The following is a 25506-nucleotide window of genomic DNA, read 5'->3' as shown; positions in this document are numbered from 1 at the left end:
GGGACTACATCAAAATAAAAAGCTTCTGCACAGCAAGAGAAACCAAGATGAAAAGGGCATCTACTGCATGGGAGAACATATTTGCCAATGATACATCTGATAATCTCCAAAATATATAAAGTATTCATACAACTCAACAAAAGGAAGACAAACAATCCAATTAAAAATTGGGCAGAGAACCTGAATAGATACTTCTCCAAAGAGGACATACAAATGGCCAAGAGACATGTGAAAAAATGCCCAAAGTCACTAATTATCAGAGAAATGCAAATTAAAACCACAATGAGATATCACCTCACACCTGTCAGAATAGCTATCATCAATAAATCAACAAACAAGTGTTGGCAGAGATGTACAAAAAAGAGAACACTAATTCACTGCTGGTGGGAATGCAAATTGATGCAAGAAATATGGAAAACAGTATAGAGTTTCCTCGAAAAAAACAAAAATGGAACTGCCGTTTGATCCAGTGATCCTACTTCTTTGAATATATCCAAAAAATGCAGAAACACCAATTAACAAAAATGTATGCACCCATATATTCATGGCAGCATTATTTATAAGTAGAGGCCCAGTACGCATGAAATCGCGTGCGAGTAAACTTGCTTCCGCTTGCCTCAGCTGACTGCCCTGCCCTTCGCCACTCGTAGCTCTCTGCCAGTTGTTGCCCTCCACCGCTCATAGCTTTTCACCACTAGTAGCTCACGCCACGCCCCACCCACGGCAAGAGCCACTGCTTGTTTGGTCATGGGGATGTTATGGCGTGACGGCCACAAGCCTTTTATATAAGAGATAGCTAAGATTCTAAGCAGTCCAAGTGTGCATTAGTAGATGAGTGGATAAAAAAGCTGCGGGACATTTACACAATGGAATACTATGCAGCTATAAAAAAGAGAAATATCTTACCCTTTGAGATAGCATGGATGGACCTGGAGACTATTAATGCTAAGTGAAATAGGTCAATCTGAGAAAGACAAATATCATACGATCTCACTTACTTATGGAATCTAATGAACAGAATGAACTGACCAACAAAATAAGACTTGAAGCATGGAGGCATGGAGCAGACTGACATGCCTGGATGTGGGGGTTGGGGCATGAGGAGAGAGAAACCAAAGAACTTATATACTTACTAGAGGCCCGGTGCATGAATTTGTGCATGGGTGGGGTCCCTGGGCCTTGCCAGTGATCAGAGGCTGACCAGGGCTGTCTTGACAGGTCCTGATCAGGGCTGATAGGGCCCGGCCTGCCGGGGGGAGGGACTGCGGGAGGTTGGCCAGCCACGGGAGGTTGGCTGTGGAAGTGCACTGACCACCAGGGGACAGCTCCTGCATTGAGAGTCTGTCCCCTTGTGGTCAGTGCATGTCATAATGGTCGCAGGCTTTTATATATATACTAGAGGCCCGATGCATGAAGATTCATGCAAGAATGGGCCTTCCTTCCCCTGGCTGCTGGCACCACCTTTGCTCCGGCTTGGAGCCGCCTTTCTACCTTCGCTCTGACCCGGAGCCACCTTTCCGCCTTCCCACACTGCCCAGAGGCCCGGAGCTGCTGGGGTGGTGTGGAATGCCCCCAGCCGCTCGGCGCCTGTGTATGCAAATTAACCCACCATCTTTATTGGGTTAATTTGCATACTCACTCCTGATTGGCTGGTGGACGTCATGAAGGTATGGTCAATTTGCATCTTTCTCTTTTATTAGTATAGATATGCATAACACATGGACACCGATAATAGGGTGGTGAAGACCTGTGCCGGGGGTGGGAGGTAGGGGCTGAGCAGAGGGAGGTAAAGAGGGAGGAAATGGGAAATTGTAATACTGTCAACAATAAAAAAATATATTTTTTAAAAAGAGTGAGAAAGGACATTTTTACCAGGAAGCAAAGGCACAGAGTAATGAATTAAATCTATCAACTGAACAAATGTATGCATGAACAGATGAGCTAAGTGTGTTAGGGACATACTAATGGGTTTATAAAAAAGAAATTAAATGACCAGCCTCCAAAGGACAAAACAAAGATTTTTTCCCCCTCCTATGGATCATTACCTTTTAGTAGAAAGGAGAACTCTAGACAATTCCTTTGGATCTAATTATTTGCTGATTTTTTAAAACTGCATTGAATGAACCAAACCACAAAGTCTAAACACTCCCAACTCAACTCAATTCAGGCATTTTCCCAACAATAGGCTCTGACAAGGCCGGTCTGTTCCACACCTTAGGGAATGTGGAGAGTTGCCTCAGATCACAGTACTTTTAGTCTGAAGGCTGTTGTTTGTTTGTTTTTCCTGGTTATTAGGGAAGATAATAAGATATGCCATAGGAAATATATTTAAATGTTAACATACTGTTTCAGAGTGGTGGATTTGGGCTAAATTTTATTTTCCACTTTGTACCTTGAAATGTTTTTCAAATTCTCAATATTAGTCCTGAATTGCTTTTATAATGATGAGAAAGGAAATCATTTCAAGAAATTTTTATGAATCTTGTGGGGGAGAATTAAATTAGGAAAGTTGTGAAGCTACTTAGAAATCTTCAAATTAGAAATCTACTGAGTTTTCACACTGTGGGCAATTTAAAGGGAGGGTTCAGGGTGATGTGGTTTCAGACCTGTTCCATTCTAAGCTATTAAATACGAAATGTATAAATGTTGTCTTAAATATCAAACAAGACCAAAGGCAATTTAATAGCAATTAATTGTGTGTTATCTCCAAAGTTCCCGTTGAAAATGTCCTTGTTGCAATAAAAGTCCTGTTCCTCTTAACCCATCATTTTAACTAATGACTTTAATTATAAAGAAAACTGCTGTCACTGAAGCCTTCTTCTTAATCAAGCCTGTTTTTAGGACAAAAAATAATATGTTGCCATGGAAATTTTAGTGTCAAAGTTGCAACTCATAAAGCTCTACTGAAATGTAAAGGAAAAATAGAAAATGTGTCTTTAGTAAGAGAAACTTCTTAATATATTTTTTAAAAATTGAAATTATGAGAGTGAATGGATTTTACAAGTGAACCTCATTGCAAGTAAGTAGCAGTTCTGTAAAAAATTTCTGCATATATCTAATTTCAGAAAATCAAATAATTTAAAGTGTAACTAGGTAACCCACAATTGATAGAAATTATACTGGGAATCTGCCTCAATTTAATTAAACAGTTACTGAGGCTCTACTATCTTATATTAAAAATTAATATTTTCACAGATTGAGTTTTCTAAAATTGTGCATATTTATGGCTTGACATTAGCTTCAAAATGATTTTTATTTGTCATTAAAACCCCCCAAAATAGAACCAGATGTGAACTATCAGTTGTAGTTGTGTAATGAGACCAGTCATAACTCACATTTAATGGTTATTTCCTGATAAGTAAGCCAATAGTCGTACAAAACATTCCAGCCAACAAGATGAGGAAGATAAATGGTGAGTTTTATTTAATTTATGAAATATCTCAGCATGCACAAAAGTAGAGACAAATGTAGCAAACCTACAAATTAAAAATAAAAATTTTACAAGTACGAACTCGACCTTTTGGGCATTTTTCTTAGATATATTCCCCTTCCTTCATCCAGGTGAGCACAAAACTGATTTGGGTGTTGACCATTAACTTGTGTCTAAAAAAATCTTTTTAGCATATACTTATACATTCATAACTACTACATTATGTCAATTTACCTGTTTTGTTTTAATTTCATACAAACGGTATCTTCCCATACATGTTCATTTTTTTCTCTTGCTCAACCTGCTTTTGAAGAGTATCCAGATTGATATAGTCTCTGATATATGAGAAATGAGCATTCATTCATAACTGCCCTATAGTAGTCTATTATTAATTTACTAGAGGCCCAGTGCACGAAATTTGTGCACGGGGGGGGGGGGGAGGGGTTGTCCCTCAACTCAGCCTGCACCCTTTCCAATCTGGGACCCCTTGAGGGATGGCCAACCGCCCGTTTAGGCCCGATCCTGGTAGGTTGAACATCCCTCTTACAATCCAAAACTGCTGGCTCCCAACCGATCACCTGCCACTGCCTGATTGCCCCTAACTGCTTCTGCCTGCCAGCCTGATCACCCCCTAACCACTCCCCTGACAGACTGATCAATGCCTAACTGCTCCCTGGCCGACCCCATTGCCCCTAACTGCCCTCCCCTGCTGGCCTGGTACCCCTAACTGCCCTCTCCTGCCAGTCTGGTCGCCCCTAACTGTCCTCCCATGCAGGCCGGGCCCCACCCAACTGCCCTCCCCTGCAGGCCTGGACCCCCCCAACTGTCCTCTCCTGCAGGCCTGGTCCCCACCCAACTGCCCTCCCCTGCAGGCCTGGTCCCCCCAACTGCCCTCCCCTGCTGACCTGGTCTCCCCTAACTGCCCTCCCCTGCAGGCCTGGTACCCCCCAACTGCCCTCCCCTGCAGGCCTGGTTCCCCCCAACTGCCCTTCCCTACAGGCCTGGTCCCCCCCAACTGCCCTCCCCTGCTTGGCCTGGTCCCCCCAACTGCCCTCCCCTGTAGGCCTGGGTCTCCCCCAACTGTCCTCCCCTGACGGCCTGGTCACCCCCAACTGCCCTCCTCTGCTGGCCTGGTCACCCCTAACTGCCTACAACTGCCCTCCCCTGCAGGCCATCTTGTGGTGGCCATCTTGTGTCCACCTGGGGGCAGCCATCTTGTGTCTTGGAGTGACATTCAATTTGCATATTACTCTTTTATTAGATAGGATAGCTTTTATATAATATTCTACTACTAGAGGCCAGGTGCATGAAATTCGTGCATGGGGGGCGGGTTCCCTCAGCCCAGCCTGCACCCTCTCCAATCCGGGACATTCCTCTCACAATCTGGGACTGCTGGCTCCTAACTGCTCACCTGCCTGATCACCCCTAACTGCACTCCCTGCTGACCTGGTCACCCCCAACTGCCCCCCTGCTGGCCTAATTCCCCCCAACTGCCCCCCACCTGCCTGGTTGCCCCCAACTGCCCCCCATGCTGGCCTGGTCGCCCCACACAGCCTGCTGTTCAGTTGTTTGGTCATCCCTCACTAACCCCCCTGCCAGCCTTGTTGCCCCATGCAGCCTGCTGTTTGGTCTTTACTGTTACTGTGATGGCGTCCTGGACAATTTGCATATTCCTCTATTATTAGTATAGATATGATTACACCATTATATATTTATCCATTCTCCACCTTAGGGATACTTAGAGGCTTTAGTATTTTTACTACTATAATCAATACATCAGGGAACATTTTTGCACAAGTTTGTTTGGGCAAACCAATGAGAGCTTCGTTGGGGATATCCCACAAGCATTTCAAACATGAGAAAATGAGTAAGAGTGGCTAAACTGGATTTCTGGGCCCATTATTTTGTCCCCTAACCCACAGTTAGGGGCTTGTCCAGTCCTGTGCTCACATACATAAGTTAAAAATAATATTTTATTTTTTATGGGTGGAATATGTTTATAATGATACTAGAGGCCCAGTGCACAAAATTCGTGCACTGCAGGGGGTCCCTCAGCCTAACCTGCACCCTCTCGCAATCCAGGACCCCCCATGGGATGTCCGACTGCCTGATCGGGCCTAAACAGGCAGTTGGACATCCCTCTTGCAATCTGGGACTGCTGGCTCCTAACCGCTTGCCTATCTGCCTGCCTGATTGCCCCTAACCACTCTGCCTGCCTGCCTGATCACCCCTAACCCCTCCGCTTGCCTGCCTGATTGTCCCTAACCACCTCTGCCTGCCTGCCTGATCACCCCTAACCCCTCCGCTTGCCTGCCTGATCGTCCCTAACCACCTCTGCCTGCCTGCCTGATCACCCATAACTGTTCCCCTGCCTGCCTGATCACCCCTAACCACCTCTGCCTGCCTGCCTGATCACCCCTAACTGCACCCCTGCCGGTCTGATTGCCCCTAACTGCCTCTGCCTTGGTCCCCACACCCGGGACCCAGGCTTCCCTCTTCTGGCCAGTCACAGGCACCCAGGACCTGGGCTTCCCTCCCTCTGGATGGTCACAGGCACCTGGGACCCAGGCTGGCTTTGCCTGGGCCGGCCACAGGCACCCGGGACTGGGGGCAGCTTTGCCTAGGCCGGCCACAGCTGCAAGCACCTGGGACTGCGGGAGGCTTCTCCCAGGCCCGGCTTTGTCAGGAAGGACATCCAGAAGACATCCGGTCTAATTAGCATATTACCCTTTTATTAGTATAGACTAGAGACCTGTTGCAGGAAGATTCCTGCAAGAATAGGGCTTCCTTGGGCTTATTCCTGCAAGAATAGGGCTTCCTGTAGCCGGAGCGAAGCAGAGAAGGGAGCGAAGCCCACCAAGGCGGGCTTCACTTCCTTCTCCACTGCCTCACTCCCTCCCGTCTCCGCTGCCTCGCTCCCTTCTCCACTGCTTTGCTCCCTTCTGCAGCACTTGGCTTCCTTCTATGCTGTCTTTAGTCTTCACTCCCCGCCTGTGTATGCAAATTAACCACCATCTTTGTTGGGTTAATTTGCATACTCGCTCCTGATTGGCTGGTGGGTGTAGCAGAGTGATGGTCAATTTGCATGTTTCTCTTTTATGCATACTTCACCTAATTTTCCAGGTGTTGTGGACACCCTGTAAAATTCCAAAGTACCTTAGAGCAAACAGGGATGTACCCAGTCTCAAGTTAAATGAAACCCAAAAGAATCTGGGAGAGGCTCACACAGTAGGACTGTGTTGTGAAAATATAACAATACAAAACTATGTGCCAAGGACAGGGTTAAAAGCCAAATAAGCAGGCACCAGGAAGTGCTTTAGGAGTTCTGGGAGCCCTGTCCTCTGTCATTTAAACTGGGATGGAGAGATTTGTATAAGGTTGTCTAAAAAAGCAATGCAGTCCAGAAGCAGAAACCAAGTTTCCAGTACTCTCTAGAAAGGTACCATTTCCACCCTGCAATTCAGTGAAGACCAGTCAAATGGGAAGGGGAATGTGTAGTGCCTGCACATGAAGTGAACCTAGACTGCAGCATTTAAGCCTCTCAGTGGCCGGCAGGTGGTCAGTTTCTAAAGCAATCTCCAGGAGACTGACATGGAGAAAGCTATGGGAAGCACTGGGGTTTTGTTACCCATCAGTTAGCTGCTGCTCTGCCTCCTATCCCCTGGCTCCCGCTTCCCTCCCCTTTCTGCTTCCCTTCCTCTCCCCCTTTCAGTTTGCCTCCTGTCATTCTCTGCTATAATTAAAACAAGTAGAAAACTTGCAGGTGTCTGCTATAAAGCATTTGCAGATACTGTGTAGAACATGAAAAAAAAAAAGCAGCTGCAAATTGTGTAATTTGGTCTTTAGAAAAAAACTGAAAGGTTTCTGGAAATAAACTCATCTTCCGTCCTGGTAGGTTTTGAATTTCCTTTTTGTTTCTGCTTTAGCCCAGTTCATCACCATTGCCTCACTGCCTTGGCAGAAAGTTTCAATGCTGTGAGTGCCGTTACTATTTTAGAAGAAATGGGAGCTTTCTGAGATGATGGCTTACTATGGGGAAACTGATTGCAGGGTCTGGCACAGTTTTAGACAGTGTTTCTTTCAGTCCAAATAACACCCGAGAATAACAGCAACTGAAAGGTACTAAAGATGGACAAAAAGTAAAAATGGGCTGAAATAATATCTGTAATACTTGAAAGGGACCTTCCCTCCCCAGAGGAAACCAATATACTGGCACAGATAACATTGAGGACACCTCAATGCTTTCTTGGGACATCCACCATTTAGGTCTGCAAGCCATTTAAAAAATATGCTCCTAGGGCAGACCACGGGTGTTCCAATTTTAGCTTAAGGCTCGGCCATGTCTTCCTCTCCCCTGACTTTCAAGTTTCTCTGCACCATGGAGTGGGCACAAGAGCTCAGGAAGTCAGTTTAGCATCAAAGAGCTCAGATTCTCCGGTCAGATAGGGCTGGGATTAAATCCTGGTTTTACCTCTAACTGTGACCATTGGAGAAGTTACTTAACTGCCTACACTTTTATTTCCTCATCTGTAACATGGGGTCAGTCATTCTATGTGCACCATGGTCATAATTCTTGAGAGGACATAAGGAGATAATGCATATGAAGTACTTACTAATACAGTGCCTGCCATGGGAAGGGTAGACAGTAATGGTAGAGCTAGTGATGGTGAAGGTGGTGGTGATAACTTTGCTTCCCTTTCTTTTAGAGCCCCACAGTGCCATCTTACGTGGATCACATCCACTCATCCATCCATCCATCTATCCATCCATCCACCCACTCACTCATTCAACAAATATCAGAGACCTCTATTATATGCTGGGCATTGTTCCAGGGTTCTATACAACAGTATATGCCTTTATATCCACTAATATTTAAAAATAAAGAACAACAGAAAGCATGCAATTAGTAAAACTTAATAGTGATGAAGAATGGATGACATGTAAATACATTCCAGGAAATTAACATTAGGTTGAATCAAATCACCTTAGTTATTAGTCATGCTATATTTCCACACCTATGTCAAATGTATACTGCCTTTGGTTGTGTCTTTTTGCTCCTGGTGGCAAACTTTGAGTAATAAATTAGATTTCCCCTGGGAGAAACACAAAACCCTTGAATGCATTCTCTATCCCAGCAAGAAATTTATAAGCCGAAGTAGAGTCATCACTATCTGAATGGCTTTTCTGTTTGACTCAAACTTTATTTCATAGCAGAGTATAGTCATCAGGCAATTATTTTTCTGAGTTCAGTGAAAAGTATTTTGTTCCTTTCTTTTCCTCTTTCACTGCAACATTTTGTTTCCTTCTCTTTCTTATTGGCCTTCTTACCTTTGTTTCTTCCCTTGCCATTGAATATTGCATATTTATTTTCCCTGAAAGCCAGACCATCATTCATTCATTCATTCATTCATTCCCTTTTACTCACTCAACATGATTTGACTGTCTACTAGTGCCTGGAACTTGCCACTCCTCTCCTTAATCATTAGTAATGGTTCCCTATTACATATGAATCAAGCCCATAATCTTTATTATTATTTTCTATTATAACTGTGCAATCCAGATAGGTAGTAGGAAAGTCCTGTGTAACATATTTTCATTTTTATACCTCAGTTCTTTTACAGCAGCATGACTACCATCAAAATCCTTATAATTAAAAGTTTGCTAAGACTCATTTCCTCTATGTAGTATCCTACATTTCTAGCATGGCTGTCCCCAAATTTTGGAACTTTGATGCTAAACAGAATGAGTCAGAAATGCATGATCCTCTTCCAATTAGGCAGGAAAATGAAAACTCTTAGCACGATGACCATTACTACCTTGGGTATTGTGTTTAGTACCTTCTCACGTCATCTCAATATAACCCACACAGCAATCATATTAATATTCCTATTCTACTGGTGAGGAAACAACGGCTTAATAATTTGTTACTTTCCCAAAGTCACATAACTAGGAAGTGATGAGGCTACTGTTCAAACTCAGATCTATGTAATTCCATACATGGCCCATGCTCTAAAACAGCAACTTTCAACCTTTTTCATCTCATGGCACATATAAACTAATGACTAAAATCCTGTGGCACACCAAAAAATATATTATCATTTTTCATGGCCTGACAAAAAATAGGTATAATTTTGATTCACTCACACTGGATGGCTATCATTGCGTTGGCTGTTGTCATTTTTTTATTTGACAATATAAGGCAGAAGAGGCCAGCGTCCCTGATTAAATAGGTGCTGCATGTTTTAACAATTATTGCAGCACACCAGCATGCCACAGCACACCGGTTAGAAACCGCTGCTCTAAAATTTTGTGCAATGTTGGCTCTTAGAAGTATAAAACATGAAAGGTCTAATTTGCTGCAGATTTCTTCCCAAGCCCCATAGGCAAACTCCCAAATTGCACTTACCACATGTTAAGGTTTAATCCAGGATTTATCTTTCTTAGCACTATTGACATTTTGGGCCAGATAATTCTTGGTTGTGGGGAGCCCTCCTGGGAACTGTAGGATGTTTTGTATCATCCCTGGCTTCTACCCACTAGATGCCAATAGCATTATAATCTTATATTATAATCTTTCAGTTATAATAATCGAAAATGTCTTCAGAGATTGCCAAATGTGCAAAATTCCCCCATTTATAACCACTGGCTTAATTCAGTCTTGCAATATGGACACATCTAAAGACAAACTAAACATGAACTATATAAACATGGGAATAGTTACACTGTGCACAAACATGTTTTCTATGAATAGCTCCATAAGATGTCTTCATAAGCAACAGCATTGTCATTTAATTCAAATGCAATGTAAAACATTACTCAAAACTATAGTTTTTAAGGAAATTGAGCTTGTGTAAGAAAACAATTTTATTTTGTTTGTTGTAAGAGGACCATTTCAAAACTTATTTCAAACCAAGAAAAACAATAAGAATGAAATCCTTTATAAGGTTAATATGTAAAATATGTTCAGGGAATAATCGACACAATCCAGTTGAAAAGGCTTCCTCCTGATAGGATACAACCATTAGCAAGATCAAAAAGTCTCTCGAGATTGAATATGGATGGCAGCGAGACCTTAAATGGAACCTGAGAAAAAGCATAAAAATGTTTATGAAATGCATTGTTTTGAACTGTTGACTGAAGTAAAGTTCTCAAAATACACAAATACCAATTCCATATAATAATTTTATGTGAAAGATATATAATTCTTGCCTAAGGTAAGATTGCATCTTTACACTGCTGAAATGTCACATATATCATTTTATATCCTATTAAGATTCACATCTATGAGTCTATAAAACAGCATACAGATTCATACCGATGAATCTGTAAAATTGAGCCTATAAAATAGCAGATACTTCTAGAAATGTGGACTATTTGTGTTTGCATAATCATTGAGAATGATTCTAAATGAAGGATGTTTGGCTCTCTTCCTAATGGAATGCTTGCTTCTGAATAGATTGCCCAGTTGACAAATCTCCCTCTCTCATTTTGAGCTTAAGTCCTGCCACAGTGAAGCAAATTATTTTAGTGGTTCACTATCTCTGAAAGGTTCTATTACACGCCAAGGACTAGTATAGCCAAAGTCATCTGAGAGCCTAAAAAGGGGCAATAAGACAGCTTTTGTGATTGTAGCACTGGCTATTTGATGGGGAGGAGGGCAGAAAGGGGAGAATAACATGAAGGAAAGGAAATGAATGTTTACTGCAGACCCACTTCATGCACATCTAGATACTTTTGAAGATGAATGATGTCATGTCGAATGACTCTAATGACTTAGATTCTTGTGAGCCTGAACCCTGGTAAAAAATTAGAGGACAATGATTATTAATTCCTTGTCTACTTGTTAAACGAACCTATTATTCTCCAGAAAACATAGTGAACCTAAAAATGGAGACTAGTTTTTATTTGTTTTTCTTTACTTTTTGGATTTAAAAAGTGACAAAAGTTATTCTATAACTTCAAATAATAAAGAGGTGAATAAATAAAAACTAATAATATCCTCTTCATCACTAAATCTTAGACTAATATCACCAATTTGAGAATTCTTCTTCCAAAACTGTTAAAATCTTCATACAAATGTATATTCACATGGGTCTTTTCCTTTTCTTTCTTTCCTTATTTTTTGAAATAGGATAACCAAATTTCCATTCATTGCTTTTTTAATTACCAATTTATAAGAGAAATTTCTCCTTAATTCAGGGAGGCAGAATAACCACATGGAGGTCAGGAGTGTGTATTCTGGAATAAGACCATTTGGTTCATACAAGATATGTGAGGTTAAGTAAGATATTTTATGTGTTTTAACTTTAATTTTTTAATCCATAAAATGGAAATAATAAGAATTACTATATAGTATTGTTGTTAAAAGAATGGAGTAAGTTTACACATATTAAATAGAATTGGCCCTTTAACTATGTTGGGATTAGGGATGCCAGTCCTCCCACACAGCTGAACATCTGCGTAAAACTTTTTTACTCCCTCACAACTTAACTAATAGCCTATTGTTGACTAGACACCTTACCGATGGCATAAACAGTTGAGTAACATATTTCGTATGTTCTATGTATTAAATACTACATTGTTACAATAAAGTAAGCTAGAAAAAGAAAATCATAAGGAAGAGAAGATATATTTACAGTACTGTAGGTGTTTATTTTAAAAATCCACTTATAAGTGGACTCACACAGTTCAAATCTGTGCTGTTCAGGGGTAAACTGTACTTAGAAGGGTGCCTATCACAAACACCTAATAAAGGCTATGTTGTATTGTCACCATTGAACACGCCATTTTTAATGGCTATATAACAACGCCTGGCATGGACAATCCTTCATGAAAGAGGTAGTTTCTAGTTTTTGAGCATGCTTGTCTACTTATATATCTCCTGGGTGCAAGTGCTTTAATTTCTGTATTGCTGATTCCCCAAGGTGGTTGGTTGTTCTGGTCAAAGAGTGTTTACATTTTACTTTTTAACATTTCCTGCCAGATTACTTTCCAAATAGGTTCTGACAATTAATACTTCAATCAGTAACAAATGAGGGTTTTTCACACCCAGGGCAGCATATTATTATCATGGAATGTTATAAACCTTCTTATTTTGCCATTTAATGACTATTTTCTTTATTAAAAATTGGAAACATCTTAGAGAGCTAATATTAACTAGTTTATTAATATGTTGAAATATATGTGATTACCATGATTATTTTGGTTATATCTCATTGCTATTTAATTGCACTAAACATTCAGTTTATTATATGGTGATGAAAGGCCTCACATCCAATAATACCCTTTAGTAGATAATTTTCAAAGTAGTAAGAATAATTGACATTAAAACATTTGTGTTTTCTCTGGAGCTGTATTTCTGTTATTGTAGAATTTTTCTCATATTAAAGATTACAGTATTTAAAATAAAAATACAAAGAGGCCAAGTTAGTTTTAGATAACATTAGAAGTATCTTTATGACATAATTTATATACTGGATCCAAATAGAGCACTTTGGCCTCTGACCCTTAACAATGAACCTGCAGAAACAAGTGGCCATTTGTCAAAGGATGGAGATTAATTGCTGGTTTTATTTATGAGGCCACAAGTGAACGCTTCAGGTCAGAAAGATAAAATAAAAAGAGCTGTCATCCTGGAGTTGTTAATTTTTGTCCGTCCTCTGGAGAACACAAATGACCCTAAAATGTCAGAACTTACCCTTGTGCTATTACTCCTACATTTTCAGACACCTGGGCATTTTAAGCCCTTCGGTGGACACGTCTAAAGCTTCAAATTCCAGCTATTTCTATTACGCTATAGCACAGTAGTCTACATTTTTCTGTTGCTGAACACAATCCTTTAAATAAACTTTTGGTTGAAGTATAATATACCGGAGGAAAAAGGAGAAATCTTAAGTGTAGAACTTGATTTTATTTTTCAAAATAAACACATCCTCATAACTATCACTCAAATTAAGACAGAACATGATTGGCATTCAGAAGTCCCCTGGTGCTCCCACCTAGTCACTAATCCTCCCCTTCTTCCTGCAAAGTAATCACTATTCTGGCTCCTATGCCAACATTTTAGTTTTACATGCGTGTGCAGGTGTATATTATAACTATATTTTTTAAACTTTAAGTAGAATAATAAAATGTTTGCTCTTTTGTTTTTGCTCAACATTATGTTTCTCAGATTCATCCATGTCACTGAGAATCTCCAACATTTACAGGGAACTCATACAACTTAACAAAAGGAAGATAAACAACCCAATCAAAAAATGGGCAACGGACCTAAATAGATACTTTTTGAAAGAAGACATACAGAAGTCCAAGAGACATATGAAAACATGCTCAAAGTCACTAATCATCTAAGAGTTGCAAATCAAAACGACAATGAGGTACCATCTCACACCTGTCAGAATGGCTATCATCAACAAATCAACAAATGACAAGTGCTGGCGAGGATGCAGAGAAAAAGGAACCCTCCTTCACTGCTGGTGGGAATGCAGACTGGTGCAGCCACTGTGGAGAACAGTAAACTAAAAATGGAACTCCCATTTGACCCAGTGATTCCACTTCTAGGAATATATCCCAAGAAACTAGAAACACCAATCAGAAAAGATATATGTACCCCTATGTTCATAGCAGCACAATTCACCATAGCTAAGATTTGGAAACAGCCTAAGTGCCCATCAGTATATGAGTGGATTAAAAAACTGTGGTACATCTACACAATGGAATACTACGCTGCTGTAAAAAGGAAGGAACTCCTACCATTTGCAACAGCATGGATGGACCTGGAGAGCATTATGCTAAGCGAAATAAGTCAGTTGGAGAAAGATAAATATCACATGATCTCACTCATTTGTGGAATAATGAACAACATAAATTGGTGAACAAAAACAAATCCAGAGACAGAGAAGCATTGATCAGACCGTCAAACCTCAGTGGGAAGGCAGGAGAGGGTGGGGGGAAGGGGAAGAGATCAATCAAAGGACTTGTATGCATGCATGTAAGCATAACCAATGGACACAGACACTAGGGGGTGTTGAGGGCATGAGTGGGAAGGTGGGGAGGCAATGGGGGAATAAGGTCACATATGTAATACCTTAATCAATAAAGAAAAAAAATAGTTTGTTCATTCTTATCTACTAGTATAATAATAAAAAGGTAATATGCTAATTAGGCTGGATGTCCTTCCTGATGAAGCTGGGGCGGGGGTGGAAGCCAGCCTGGGTCCCGGGTGCTTACTGGTAGTCGCAGGAGGGAAGCCCACATTCCGAGTGCCAGAGGAAAGCCCGTGCCAGCAGCCGGGGGAAGGAAGGCCTACTCTTGCACAAATTTTTGTGCATTGGGCCTTTAGTTCATGTATAATTTCCATTGTATGACTGTATCACTATTTACTAATTTTCCAGATGTTGAGCATTTGTATTATTTCAAAACTTTATTTCAGGTATACCAACTGAGATATACTTTATTTCTGTGAGGTAGATACATAAAAATTGAATTTTCTGAGAATCGGTTATGCATATATTTACCTTTAAGCTGATTCTACCAAACAGTTTTCTAAATGGATTGGCCAATTTATACCCCCACCAGCAGTGTATGGGAGAATCAGTTATTCCATATATTCACACACTTTGATCATTTTACTTTTTAATTTTAGACATTCTATTGTATACTTTGAGATATCTCTTTATGCTTTTAATTTCATGTCTGTAACATCTAATAATATTAAACATATGTTTATTGGTCTTTGTGGAAATACATGTCTTTTGTCCAATTAACATTGATTTTATTCTCTTGCCTTATTGCAATAGCTACAAATTTCAAAGTAATGTTAATTCACGGAAGTGCTATCGAGCCTTATTATTCCTAAAACTTCTATTTAAATTCAGAATAGAAGGAAACCACCTATACATGCCCAAAGTATTTTTTGAAATAAATATTTTATTAAACAATAAAATTTAAAAGTCACTATCATCAAAATAATGAAGTCTAGTTTTTAAAAATGTTAAGTGAACATGCTAAATTGATCTCATAGCCAAAGTATATCAGTGACATAAATGCAGATTGAGTACCAGCTGGTGTAGCTCAGTGGTTGAGCTTTGAGCCAGGAACCAAGAGACCACAGGTTCAGTTCCCAGTTAGGGCACATGCCCAGTTTGTGAGCTCAGTCCCCTGTTGGGGGTGTGCAGGAGGCAGCTGATTGATAGTGTTTCTCTCTCATTGATGTTTCTATCTCTCTATCTCTTTCCCTTCCTCTATCTCTAAAAAAAATCAATAAAAATATATATAAATATATTTCTTAGAAAATATATTTACATACAGATTAAGAGAATCTGAAATGTGCTTTAGGAAGTCAGTTATACCTTCTTCCTAGATAATTCAGTATTTTTAAAAAATTCATAAGATTTCAAGTAAAATAGTTGAATTAACAGGTAAAGTATTTCTTTAGACATGATTCTTGTTCTGTATGTACTCAATATTGATTTACCTGGACATTTTACAATGTGCACATACCATGGGGGCTCAGAAACTGTAAGTGACTTGTCCAAGTTCCCTCAGCCAGTCTGAGAGCCAGGATTCACAACTAGGAAGACTGGCTCCTCAGAACATGTCCCTAACCACTGTGCTCTGCTGTCTCCCCCTGCTGCCCAACTGTCCTCCAAACCCCCTCCCACCAGCCCTGTCAACCATGAAATGCCTCTGCTCCCTGAAGCCCTCCTCCCACTCCCACCTGACTTCAGTCTCCTCCTCCCTGGACTCAGTAGTAACCTAGACAGTTTTCTATCTAATGAAGAAAAAGGTTTTTTATCACCTTTTGGAAATTATATGGAAAATTCTAGGTCTTCCATAGGGAATTTCTCAAGTAAAATAGCTCAAGTAAAATTTCTGAATTTGTTTGTTTGTTATTCAATAGAGACAAAGTTGGCAATCATATAATTACTGAGAATCTTTTATGTTTTTGTACATAGCTTTGAGTCCAAATTGTCCAAAGTCAGGGACCAGCAAATCCTGGTTCCTTTTCCTGGATTAGGAAAGGCTCTGCAGAGAGAAAGGAAGAAAAGAGCTTGGCAGGGAGCAGGCTGCAAATTCGTTCAAGTAGGTTAGGTGTTAAAGAGCAATGTTAGAGAAATGGTGATGATTTGCCTGCCTAGAGAAGATAGAAGTCTGAAACAGTACAAAGAAGGGAAAGAAAGTTAGTCAGGTTGGGACAAACTGCAGGGTTTCATTAAAATCTGGCCTGGACTTGAATTTGTTGAGGAGAGTTTCCAAAGGCATTGGAGAGTTACAGGTTACTTGCCAATGCTATACTGTGTCTTATATGCATTTCTGCATGAAAATTAGGTTCTATCATAATGAAGTATTTTATTACTTCTGTCCCTTCGCTCCAATGATTTTCCTTGATTGGCAGAAAAATCATAGTCTTGAAAGTATCTATAATTTTTCTCAATCCAATGAGTTTTTATTGAGCCCTACTTTGAGACCTCTTCTTGCTTCTCTCAGCACACCATTGTCAGTTGCCTTTTCATTGATTCTAAGTGTTCAAGAAAAAAGGGAGAAAGCCAGATTTGCACCAATCAACTAAGTCTGTCTGCCCTGATAATTGGTAAGTGAATATAAAAATCGTGGGCTTTGTGATATGGGTGGATTTAGCTTTGCCTCCTTTCAAGTACCTTAAAACACAGAGAGTCACAGCCATGAGAGAAATCATTTTAATAGCTTCAGTGTAGGAAAGCAATTACTGTTTTCACCCAGCATTCTCACATATAAGTTTCTCTACCATGGTTTCTATGTCTTCTTAGTAGATCAGCTGAGTGTTTGAAGTTAATGATTGATTAGACTTTTGTTTTCAGACTGGGGAAAAACATGCATTCCAAAGTAAAAAGAATAATATGACACTACCTTACTGAAGAATATAAATCATGAATGACTGGTTACCCACCTAATAAAAGTTCCAGGTGAGAGAGAAGTAGATATATTTGGTTTCACTGTACTTTTTATATGATGAAGATAATCCCAATACAAAAAACAATGCATAATATTCACCACAATCTAATAGATACAACACCCAACTCTTAGGAAGGTTAGAAAGGCTTGTATATACAGCTCTACCAGACCACAGGAAATTTCACACTTTTCTGAGAATAAGATTTATCTTTTGCATTACTCTAATTTTTGTATTAAAAAAACTAAGTATGACAGAAAAGAAGTGTTTTATTTACCATAATATGAGATCAAAGTGTCATATTGGTAAGATAGCAGGATTCTTTTAAAATTAATTTTAAATAAATAACATTACTATAAAGACACTTTGCAGAGAACAAGAACATTAGAAATTCAGATAGGATATGGGAGAGAAAGCATTTGTGCAGAAAATTGGTTCAAATGTTACACTGAATAAGAATAGAACATATTCTTCTTAAATCACCACCACCATTGTCACCGACACTCTACAGCCACTGACTTCCGGCTGAGCATGGTGCTTCCTTGAGCTCTTGAGCAGAGGTCACCTTTTAATAAAGGACAATACTTGCTCAGATACGATGTTCCAAAAGCACAGGAAACCAAATGTTTCTGTCCAGCCAAAGTAATTTCAGCAACTTCACAGTGATTCTATGATTGCCAACTTTGTCTCCCTTCTCACATCTAAGTAGATGCCAAAAGTGTTTTTGCACAATGGCCTCTATGCAGAGTACCTCCAGGAGAGAAGATCTATTGAGGGAGACTGCATGTACTGGGATGTATGTTTAAAAATCTATTTTAGGTTATGTACATAGTTTACAGTTATGGTACAGTAAAAATAAATATTTGGTCTTTGACCCAGGTTTCCTGGCATAGAGCTCCCAAAGGTGCTGAAAATTTTCTTTTAAGTGCTAACTTCAGGATGGGGTAGCTCACCAGGAAAACCAACCAGGTGATGAGAGACTTAAAACTTTCATCCCTGCCCTAGCAGGTTTGGCTCAGTGGATAGAGCCTCGTGCCACAGATTGAAGGGTCCCAGGTTCTATTCCAGTCAAGGGCACATACCTCAGTTGCAGGCTCTATCCCCGGCCCTGGTTGGGGCTGCACAGGAGGCAACCAATCAATGCGTCTCTCTCTCACATCGATGTTTCTCTCTGTCTCTCCCTCTCCCTTCCACTCTCTCTAAAAACAAACAAGCAAAAAAAAAAAAATCTTTCATTCCTACTCCTTCAACTTTGAGGGGGCAGAGGGGCTGGAGGTTGAGTTCAATCAGCAATGGCTCATGATTTAATCAGTACCACCTACATAATGAAGCCTCTATAAAAACCCCATGCTGACAGGTTTCAAGGAGCTTCTTAGTGGGTGGAAATCCAAAGACAGCGTGGAAGCTCTGCTCCTCCCATCCCCCTATATCTTGTCCTATTCATTTCTTTATTTGGCTTTTCCTCAGTAATATCCTCTATAATGAACGGGTAATCATACCTAAAGTGATTTCCTGAGTTCTGTGAGTTCTTCTAGTGAATTATGGAACCTGAGGGGGCATCGTGGGAACTCCCACATCATAGTATGCTGGGCAGAAGTGTGGGTAGCCTGGCTCTTCATTTTCAGCTGGCATCTGAGGTGTGGGCAGTCTTGGATTGAGCTCTTAATCTGTGGAGTCTGCTCTAACTCTGGGTAGTAGTGTCGGAAATGAGTTGAATTGTTGGACACCCAGATGGACTCAGAGAATTGTGGAACTGGTTGGAGTCAGGAAAACCACACAAGTGGCCCATCTGGGATTATGTAAATTAAGGCAATGCTCAGCTAGTAAATGTCTTTGGGGCTTTGGGGCTTCTCCCACATCCCTCCTCCTCCTTGGCCCCTATTCTGCACACATTGCCCTTCATATCCCACCCCAAGCCCAGCCAAGGCACTACTTGATGAAAAATAATAGAGCTGGCAGTGAAATCGTCATTATGGATACATGCTTTTTATAGAAAACTATTCAAGAAAACAATCCTTTAAGACCAAAAGAGACCCTTAAGAAAAAGTAAATGTTTAGGCTGTACATATCCAGACTTATTCGGACTGCTCAAGAGTCCAAGGGCCAGAGAAAAGAGCCTTTGAAATCCAACATCCATTGTGCAGAGAGAATAGCTACTCTCTCTCTCTCTCTCTCTCCAGGAAATTTTTTTCCACCATATACAGAACTAATAAAGGACTTCAAACAGGGAAAATCCTCTTTAAAATATCAAAAGCTCTAATCAGAACAGAAAGCATGAGTTGTGCAATCAACCGTGAGGTGCACAGGGCATAAAGGGTAGACGGATGTTCATGGCCAGTGGTTTAGGGCTTGGGAGAAGAACTGAAGGAAAAATTTTCTTGGGTAGAGGATCTAACAGAAATGCTTATATTCAACTAGTGGCCTGGTGCACGAAATTCGTGCATATTAAAAGGGAATTAGAGGAAATATTTTAATATTGCTATTTGCCCTTTCTCTATAATAGAAGTATCAGAGATGAAAGAAAAATAGTAAAATGTATATGAAAATCTCCCTCCTGTCAGAGTCTGGGGCACACCGCAGGACCCAGAGCCAAGTCCCTGCCCACCCCCACATGCCTTGAAATCATGCGAGACCCAGACCCAGCTGGCCCCACCCCCGTCAAGCCCTGCTGGGTGGGGGACACAGCCTCAGATCCCCCGGCCCGGCGCCAGGCAGGGGGACACAGCCTCAGGTCCTTGGTCAAGTCCCACCTCCTGCTGATTGGTCGTTATGCGTGAGGGAGTGATGACATTTGCATATTAGCCTTTTATTATTATGACTAGAGGCCCAGTGCACAAAATTCATGCACTCAGGGGGAGGGTCCCTCAGCCCGGCCTGCACCCTCTCACAGTCTGGGAGCCTTCGGCAGATGTCTGACTGATGGCTTAGACCTGCTCCCCACTGCCACAGAGGCGGGAGAGGCTCCTGCCACCACTGCTGCACTTGCCAGCTGTGAGCCCGGCTTCTGGCTGAGCAGTGCTCCTCCTGTGGGAGCGCACTGACCACCAGGGGGCAGCTCCTGCACTGAACGTCTGCCCCCTGGTGGTCAGTGCATGTCATAGCAAGCAGTTCAGTCGTCTTAGCATATCATTAGCATATTATATTTTGATTGGCTGAACTGCCAATTGGACTACTGGACACTTAGCATATTAGGCTTTTATTATATAGACTAGAGGCCCAGTGCACGAAATTCGTACACGGGGGTGTGTGTCCCTCAGCCCAGCCTGCACCCTCTCCAATCTGGGAACCCTCGAGGGATGTCCAACTGCCCATTTAGGCCCGATCCTACTGGTAGGATCGGGCCTAAATGGGCAGTTGGACATCTCTCTCACAATCCAGGACTGCTGGCTCCCAAATGCTCGCCTGCCTGGCTTCCTGATTGCCCCTAACTGCTTCTGCCTGCCAGCCTGATCACCCCTTAACCACTCCCCTGCCGGCCTGATTGATGCCTAACTGCTCCCCTGCCAGCCTGAATGCCCCTAACTGCCCTCCCCTGCTGGCCATCTTGTTGCGGCCATCTTGTGTCCACATGGGGGCAGCCATCTTTGACCACATGGGGGCAGCCATCTTGTGTGTTGGAGTGATGGTCAATTTACATATTACCCTTTTATTAGATAGGATGTGTTGTAAAACTGAATGTCTGTTCCTCATTCTCTGTGGAGATGTGAAGGTATAAATTCAGAGGCAGTGCTTATACATGATTCCATTTCACTTTACATCGTTGCCTTTATTTTCAGAAAATGGTTTTAAAGCTTTCTCAAGATCTGTTTTTATACTCTGGAAAAACTGTTTCAGCAAGAAAGGAAGGCTGCATTTATTGAGGATTGGAAATGGGATGGAGTCTTTGTTTTATAGAGTTCATTACATTTATAAATTAACTGTTAAAATGGAGGTTAAAGGAAAATGGGATTGAATTATGGGTCACATTGCAGAATGTATTTTTAATCATGAGTGGGTGACATGTGTGATGTTTCCTCCCTACTTCTACATTAAAAAATAAACTTTAAGCCAGAAATTATGTTTCCTAGTTCCTTTAGAACACTTCTAACTCCCACAAAATAGGATTAACTGAGCACCCTTATGTCCTTATCACCAACTCATTCTGCAATTTGGGTTCCTGGGAAGCAGACCCCCAAGAGGGAATGTGGCTTTCAGGACATTTATATGGGAGTACCATTGGGATCAACACTCATGAAGAAAGGAAAGAAAGCAGAATTAGGCAGAGAGAGAAGATGGGCTGCAATGCAGTCCCACACAACAAAGGACTCAGCCAACCCCACGGGGAGATTTGTGGCTGGAAAGGCCCTTCAAAGTTGTCCCTAATCCTGGTAGGGGAGGTCAGGTCTTTGTACCCCCATATCAACCAGTAAATGGATGCAGATTTCCCCCAGGAAAGAGACTACGTCCTCTGGCCATGGGCAATTATTGGAGAGGGCTGAGAGCAGAGAGCTATCAGGCAGCACATCCCCAGAGCTGGGAAAATAAGGTCTTCAGTCCTGGAGGGGAGATCTGGGGGCTCAGTGGAGGGGCCATGGCAGGCATAAGTATTTAATTCAGTGGTTAACTACGGAACTATTAAACAAGCGGCCATATGGCAAAATGTATACTAGTATATAACCAATATAAGCTAAGGGGAGATTTAAAGTAATAACTAAGTAAGAATTCATATACCAAATTTCCAGGTGCTTCTCTGCTTGGGTCATGGTCAAACAAGCTCAATACAGTTCCAGGATGACTTCTATTAATCACTTTATTTGTTTACTCTTGGGATCATCCCCCTCTCTAGAGTATGAGGAAGAGAATTAGAAATTAAAGAGTAGGAAAATGATTCAGTAATAATATCTTCCCAAAAACTTGAATATGAAAAAATTCAATAATCTCACCTGAAGCCTAAATTCCCTATGGAAGACCTAGAATTTTTCATAAATTTTCCAAAAGCTGGAGCTAGAAAACTGTCTAGATTACTACTGAGTCCACAGAGGAGGAGACTGAAGTCAGGTGGGAGTGGGAGGAGGGCTTCAGGGAGCAGAGGCATTTCGTGGTTGACAGGGCTGGTGGGAGGGGGTTTGAAGGACAGTTGGGCAGCAGGGGGGAGACAGCAGAGCACAGTGGTTAGGGACATGTTCTGAGGAGCCAGTCTGCCTATGTGTGAATCCTGGCTCTCAGATTAGCTGAGGGAACTTGGGCAAGTCACTGAAACTCTTCAGGCCCCAATTTCTCACACATACAATAAGGATAAGAATAGTATCTACCTTAACTCAAAACAGAAATCTAAAGTCACATTCTAAACTTCAGAATGTATGTATTAATTTCATATTGCTGCTCTAACAAATTTACAACAAACCTAGTGGCTTACAATACACATTCATTCTCTTATAGTCTTGGAGATAAGAAATCTGAAATCAGTTTCACTGCACCAAAGTTGAGATGCCAGCAGGACTGGTTCCTTCTGGAGGCTTGAAGGGGAGAATCTGTTGCTGAGCCTTATAGAGGCTTCTAGAGGCCACCTGTGCTCCTGGACTTGCAGCCCCTTTTCCATCCTCAACATGCATCATTCCAACCTCTGCTCCCATCATCATATCACCTTCTCTCCTGTTGTCAAATCTCCCTTTGCTCCCTTTTGTAAAGAACTTCTGATTACATTTTGGGACAACCTGGATGATCCAGGATAATCCCCACACCTTGATATCATATCTGTAAGGCAACAGGTTCTGGGGATTAGGATGTGGATATCTTAGGGGCGTGGCATTGTTCAGTCTACCACAGTGTGTGATTAAATCAGATAGTTTAGATCATAGAAATATCATATTTATATCATATTTGCTCAACACAATTTTGGTAATTAGTGTTATGGAGTTAATTCTGTTTAAAAATTTATGGCATTCCTAAAAATGCCTATTGTGCTGGAAGTTTTTAGTGTTCACTAACATACACGTTTGCTCCTCTACAATCCTCTAAATCAGGGGTGGGCAAACTTTTTGACTCGAGGGCCACAATGGGTTCTTAAACTGGACCGGAGGGCCGGGACAAAAGCATGGATGGAGTGTTTGTGTGAACTAATATAAATTCAAAGTAAAGGAGCGGAGGGGAGACCAAGAGAACCGGATAGAACAGCCGGATCCGGCCCGCGGGCTGTACTTTGCCCACGGCTGCAAATCCTTGCTCATTAGGAGGAGGCCAATAGGATATGGGCATAAATTATGGTTGCTGGCTCTTAGAAAGGGTCACCCTAATGTATTGTCTAAACTGGACACTTCTAATAATAAAAGGAGAAATATTAACCATTACTCCAAATCAATAGGCAAACATTGTGGCTGTTACAGGCAATGTGCATGTATGGTCACCCTACTTAAAAGCACCTTGTAAATTCCCTAGCCCTCTTCTTCTGCGATGGTGACCTTAGAGGCCATGTAGTCTAGTTACAGGTTCAAGGAGAGTTCCCTTCCCTGGACTTTGCATGAGGAAGAAACCTTGATAGCCACAGAAATGTAGGGTTATTTGTTAGCACAGCCTAGCCTACCCTTTCCTGACTCAAACATGCATGCTTAGCAAGCTTGCTCTGCCCTTACCCTATTACTGAGTAGAGGGAAATTCCATCAGAGTAAGGATTTTATTCCACCTAAAGGACAGGGATTTGAATCTCAGCAGCAAAGTTATAGGAAAGTATGCTATAACTGAGCACAATGAAGCTGGGTTCCCTTCTAAAGGGTTGGTTTGGGTCTGCTTTGGGTCTACCGGAGAACCAGAAATGAAATCTCTTGAGCTTGAACAGTACTTGGTATTTCTTGATGCTTTTAGGAAGGTGCTCATTGAACTTACTGTCTGGCAACTAAAACAGGAGGCTCTTTTTTAGAGCAAAGGATTTATAAAGTACGTGAACTAACGTTTGTGTTTTGTTCATGGGACTTCGTTGCTTAGAATCAAAGCATGATGGGCTTTGTTAGTTAGCAGAAAGACTTCCTTCTTTCTTGTGCAACCACTGCAGGAGCAACCTGGAGGGCAGAGCTGCTCATGCTGACTTCTTTATTCACATCAGTATACATCGCAAGCACCTGCAAACCAATCTTATAATGTGGCCAACACTAACCAACAATTTCTGATAGAGAGTTTATAGAAACTTTTACATAAATTATTTTGTTTTTAAGTCTTTTTAGAATTTTCAACTTGAGCAATCAGCCTTTGTCAATATTAATAAGAGGATGTGAGGAAGAAGAGGGCATGGAAAGAGGACAAAGAGGAGGAGAAGGAAGGGCAGAGGTAGGTAGAGTCAGAACCCACCACTGAACCTCCCTGAACATTTACTATGCACTGTATGCCATTAAGCACTTTTGGTTAATGATAATTCTGTTGCCAAAATAAAATGTGTCACTATTCATAAGGATTTTTGGTTCATCAAAAGCACAGTTTAGCCCTAACCGGTTTGGCTCAGTGGATAGAGCGTCGGCCTACAGACTGAAAAGTCCCAGGTTTGATTCCGGTCAAGGGCATGTACCTTGGTTGTGGGCACAACCCCATTAGGAGGTGTGCAGGAGGTAGCTGATTGATGTTTCTCTCTTGATGTGTCTAGCTCTCTATCCCTCTCCCTTCCTCTCTGTAAAAAAATCAATAAAATATATATTTTTTAAAAAAGCATAGTTAATGGTTTTCTAGGGACTTATGCTAAGTGAATAAATGCCAGCCCCCAAAGGTTACACACTATATGGACTATATGGTCCCTTTAATACAACATGCTTGAAATAACAAATTTATAGAAATGGAAAGTAGCTTAGTAACTGTCAAGAAGCAGGGTCAGGGACAGGAGTGAGGCAGAAGTTGGAGTATCTGTGAAAGGACAATGAGGGGTCCTTGTAAGGATGAAATTGTTCTGCATCCTGACTTTATTATAGTCAGAATCTGGTTGTGATATTGGACTATAGTTTTGCAAGATGTTACCATTGGGGGAAACTGGGTAAAGGGCACACAGGATCTCTCTATATTATTTCTTATAATTGCATGTGAATCTGCAATTTTCTCAAAACAAAAAAAATAATTAAAAAAGGATGGTTGAAAAATAATACTTAGAATACATCTATTAAATGTCCTTTTAGTCTTTCCAAATTAGCAAACA

General features: G+C 41.2%; 1 protein-coding gene across 1 annotated transcript in view; it reads right to left on the bottom strand.

The window, feature by feature from the left end:
• Window positions 1-10393: 10393 nt before the first annotated feature.
• CFAP54 (cilia and flagella associated protein 54) overlaps window positions 10394-25506 on the bottom strand; it is a gene marked incomplete at both ends in the record, with an annotated part of 264389 nt that continues 249276 nt past the window's right edge. Inside the window, 1 exon segment of the mRNA XM_080660197.1 lies at window positions 10394-10513. Within this exon segment, the coding sequence (XP_080516323.1) occupies window positions 10394-10513 (120 nt within the window).

The sequence above is a fragment of the Plecotus auritus genome (genome assembly GCF_963455305.1).
Source record: "Plecotus auritus genome assembly, chromosome: 3".
Taxonomy (NCBI): domain Eukaryota; kingdom Metazoa; phylum Chordata; class Mammalia; order Chiroptera; family Vespertilionidae; genus Plecotus; species Plecotus auritus.
Note: the sequence above shows the minus strand (reverse complement) of the source record. Positions and strands in the feature narration are given on the sequence as shown.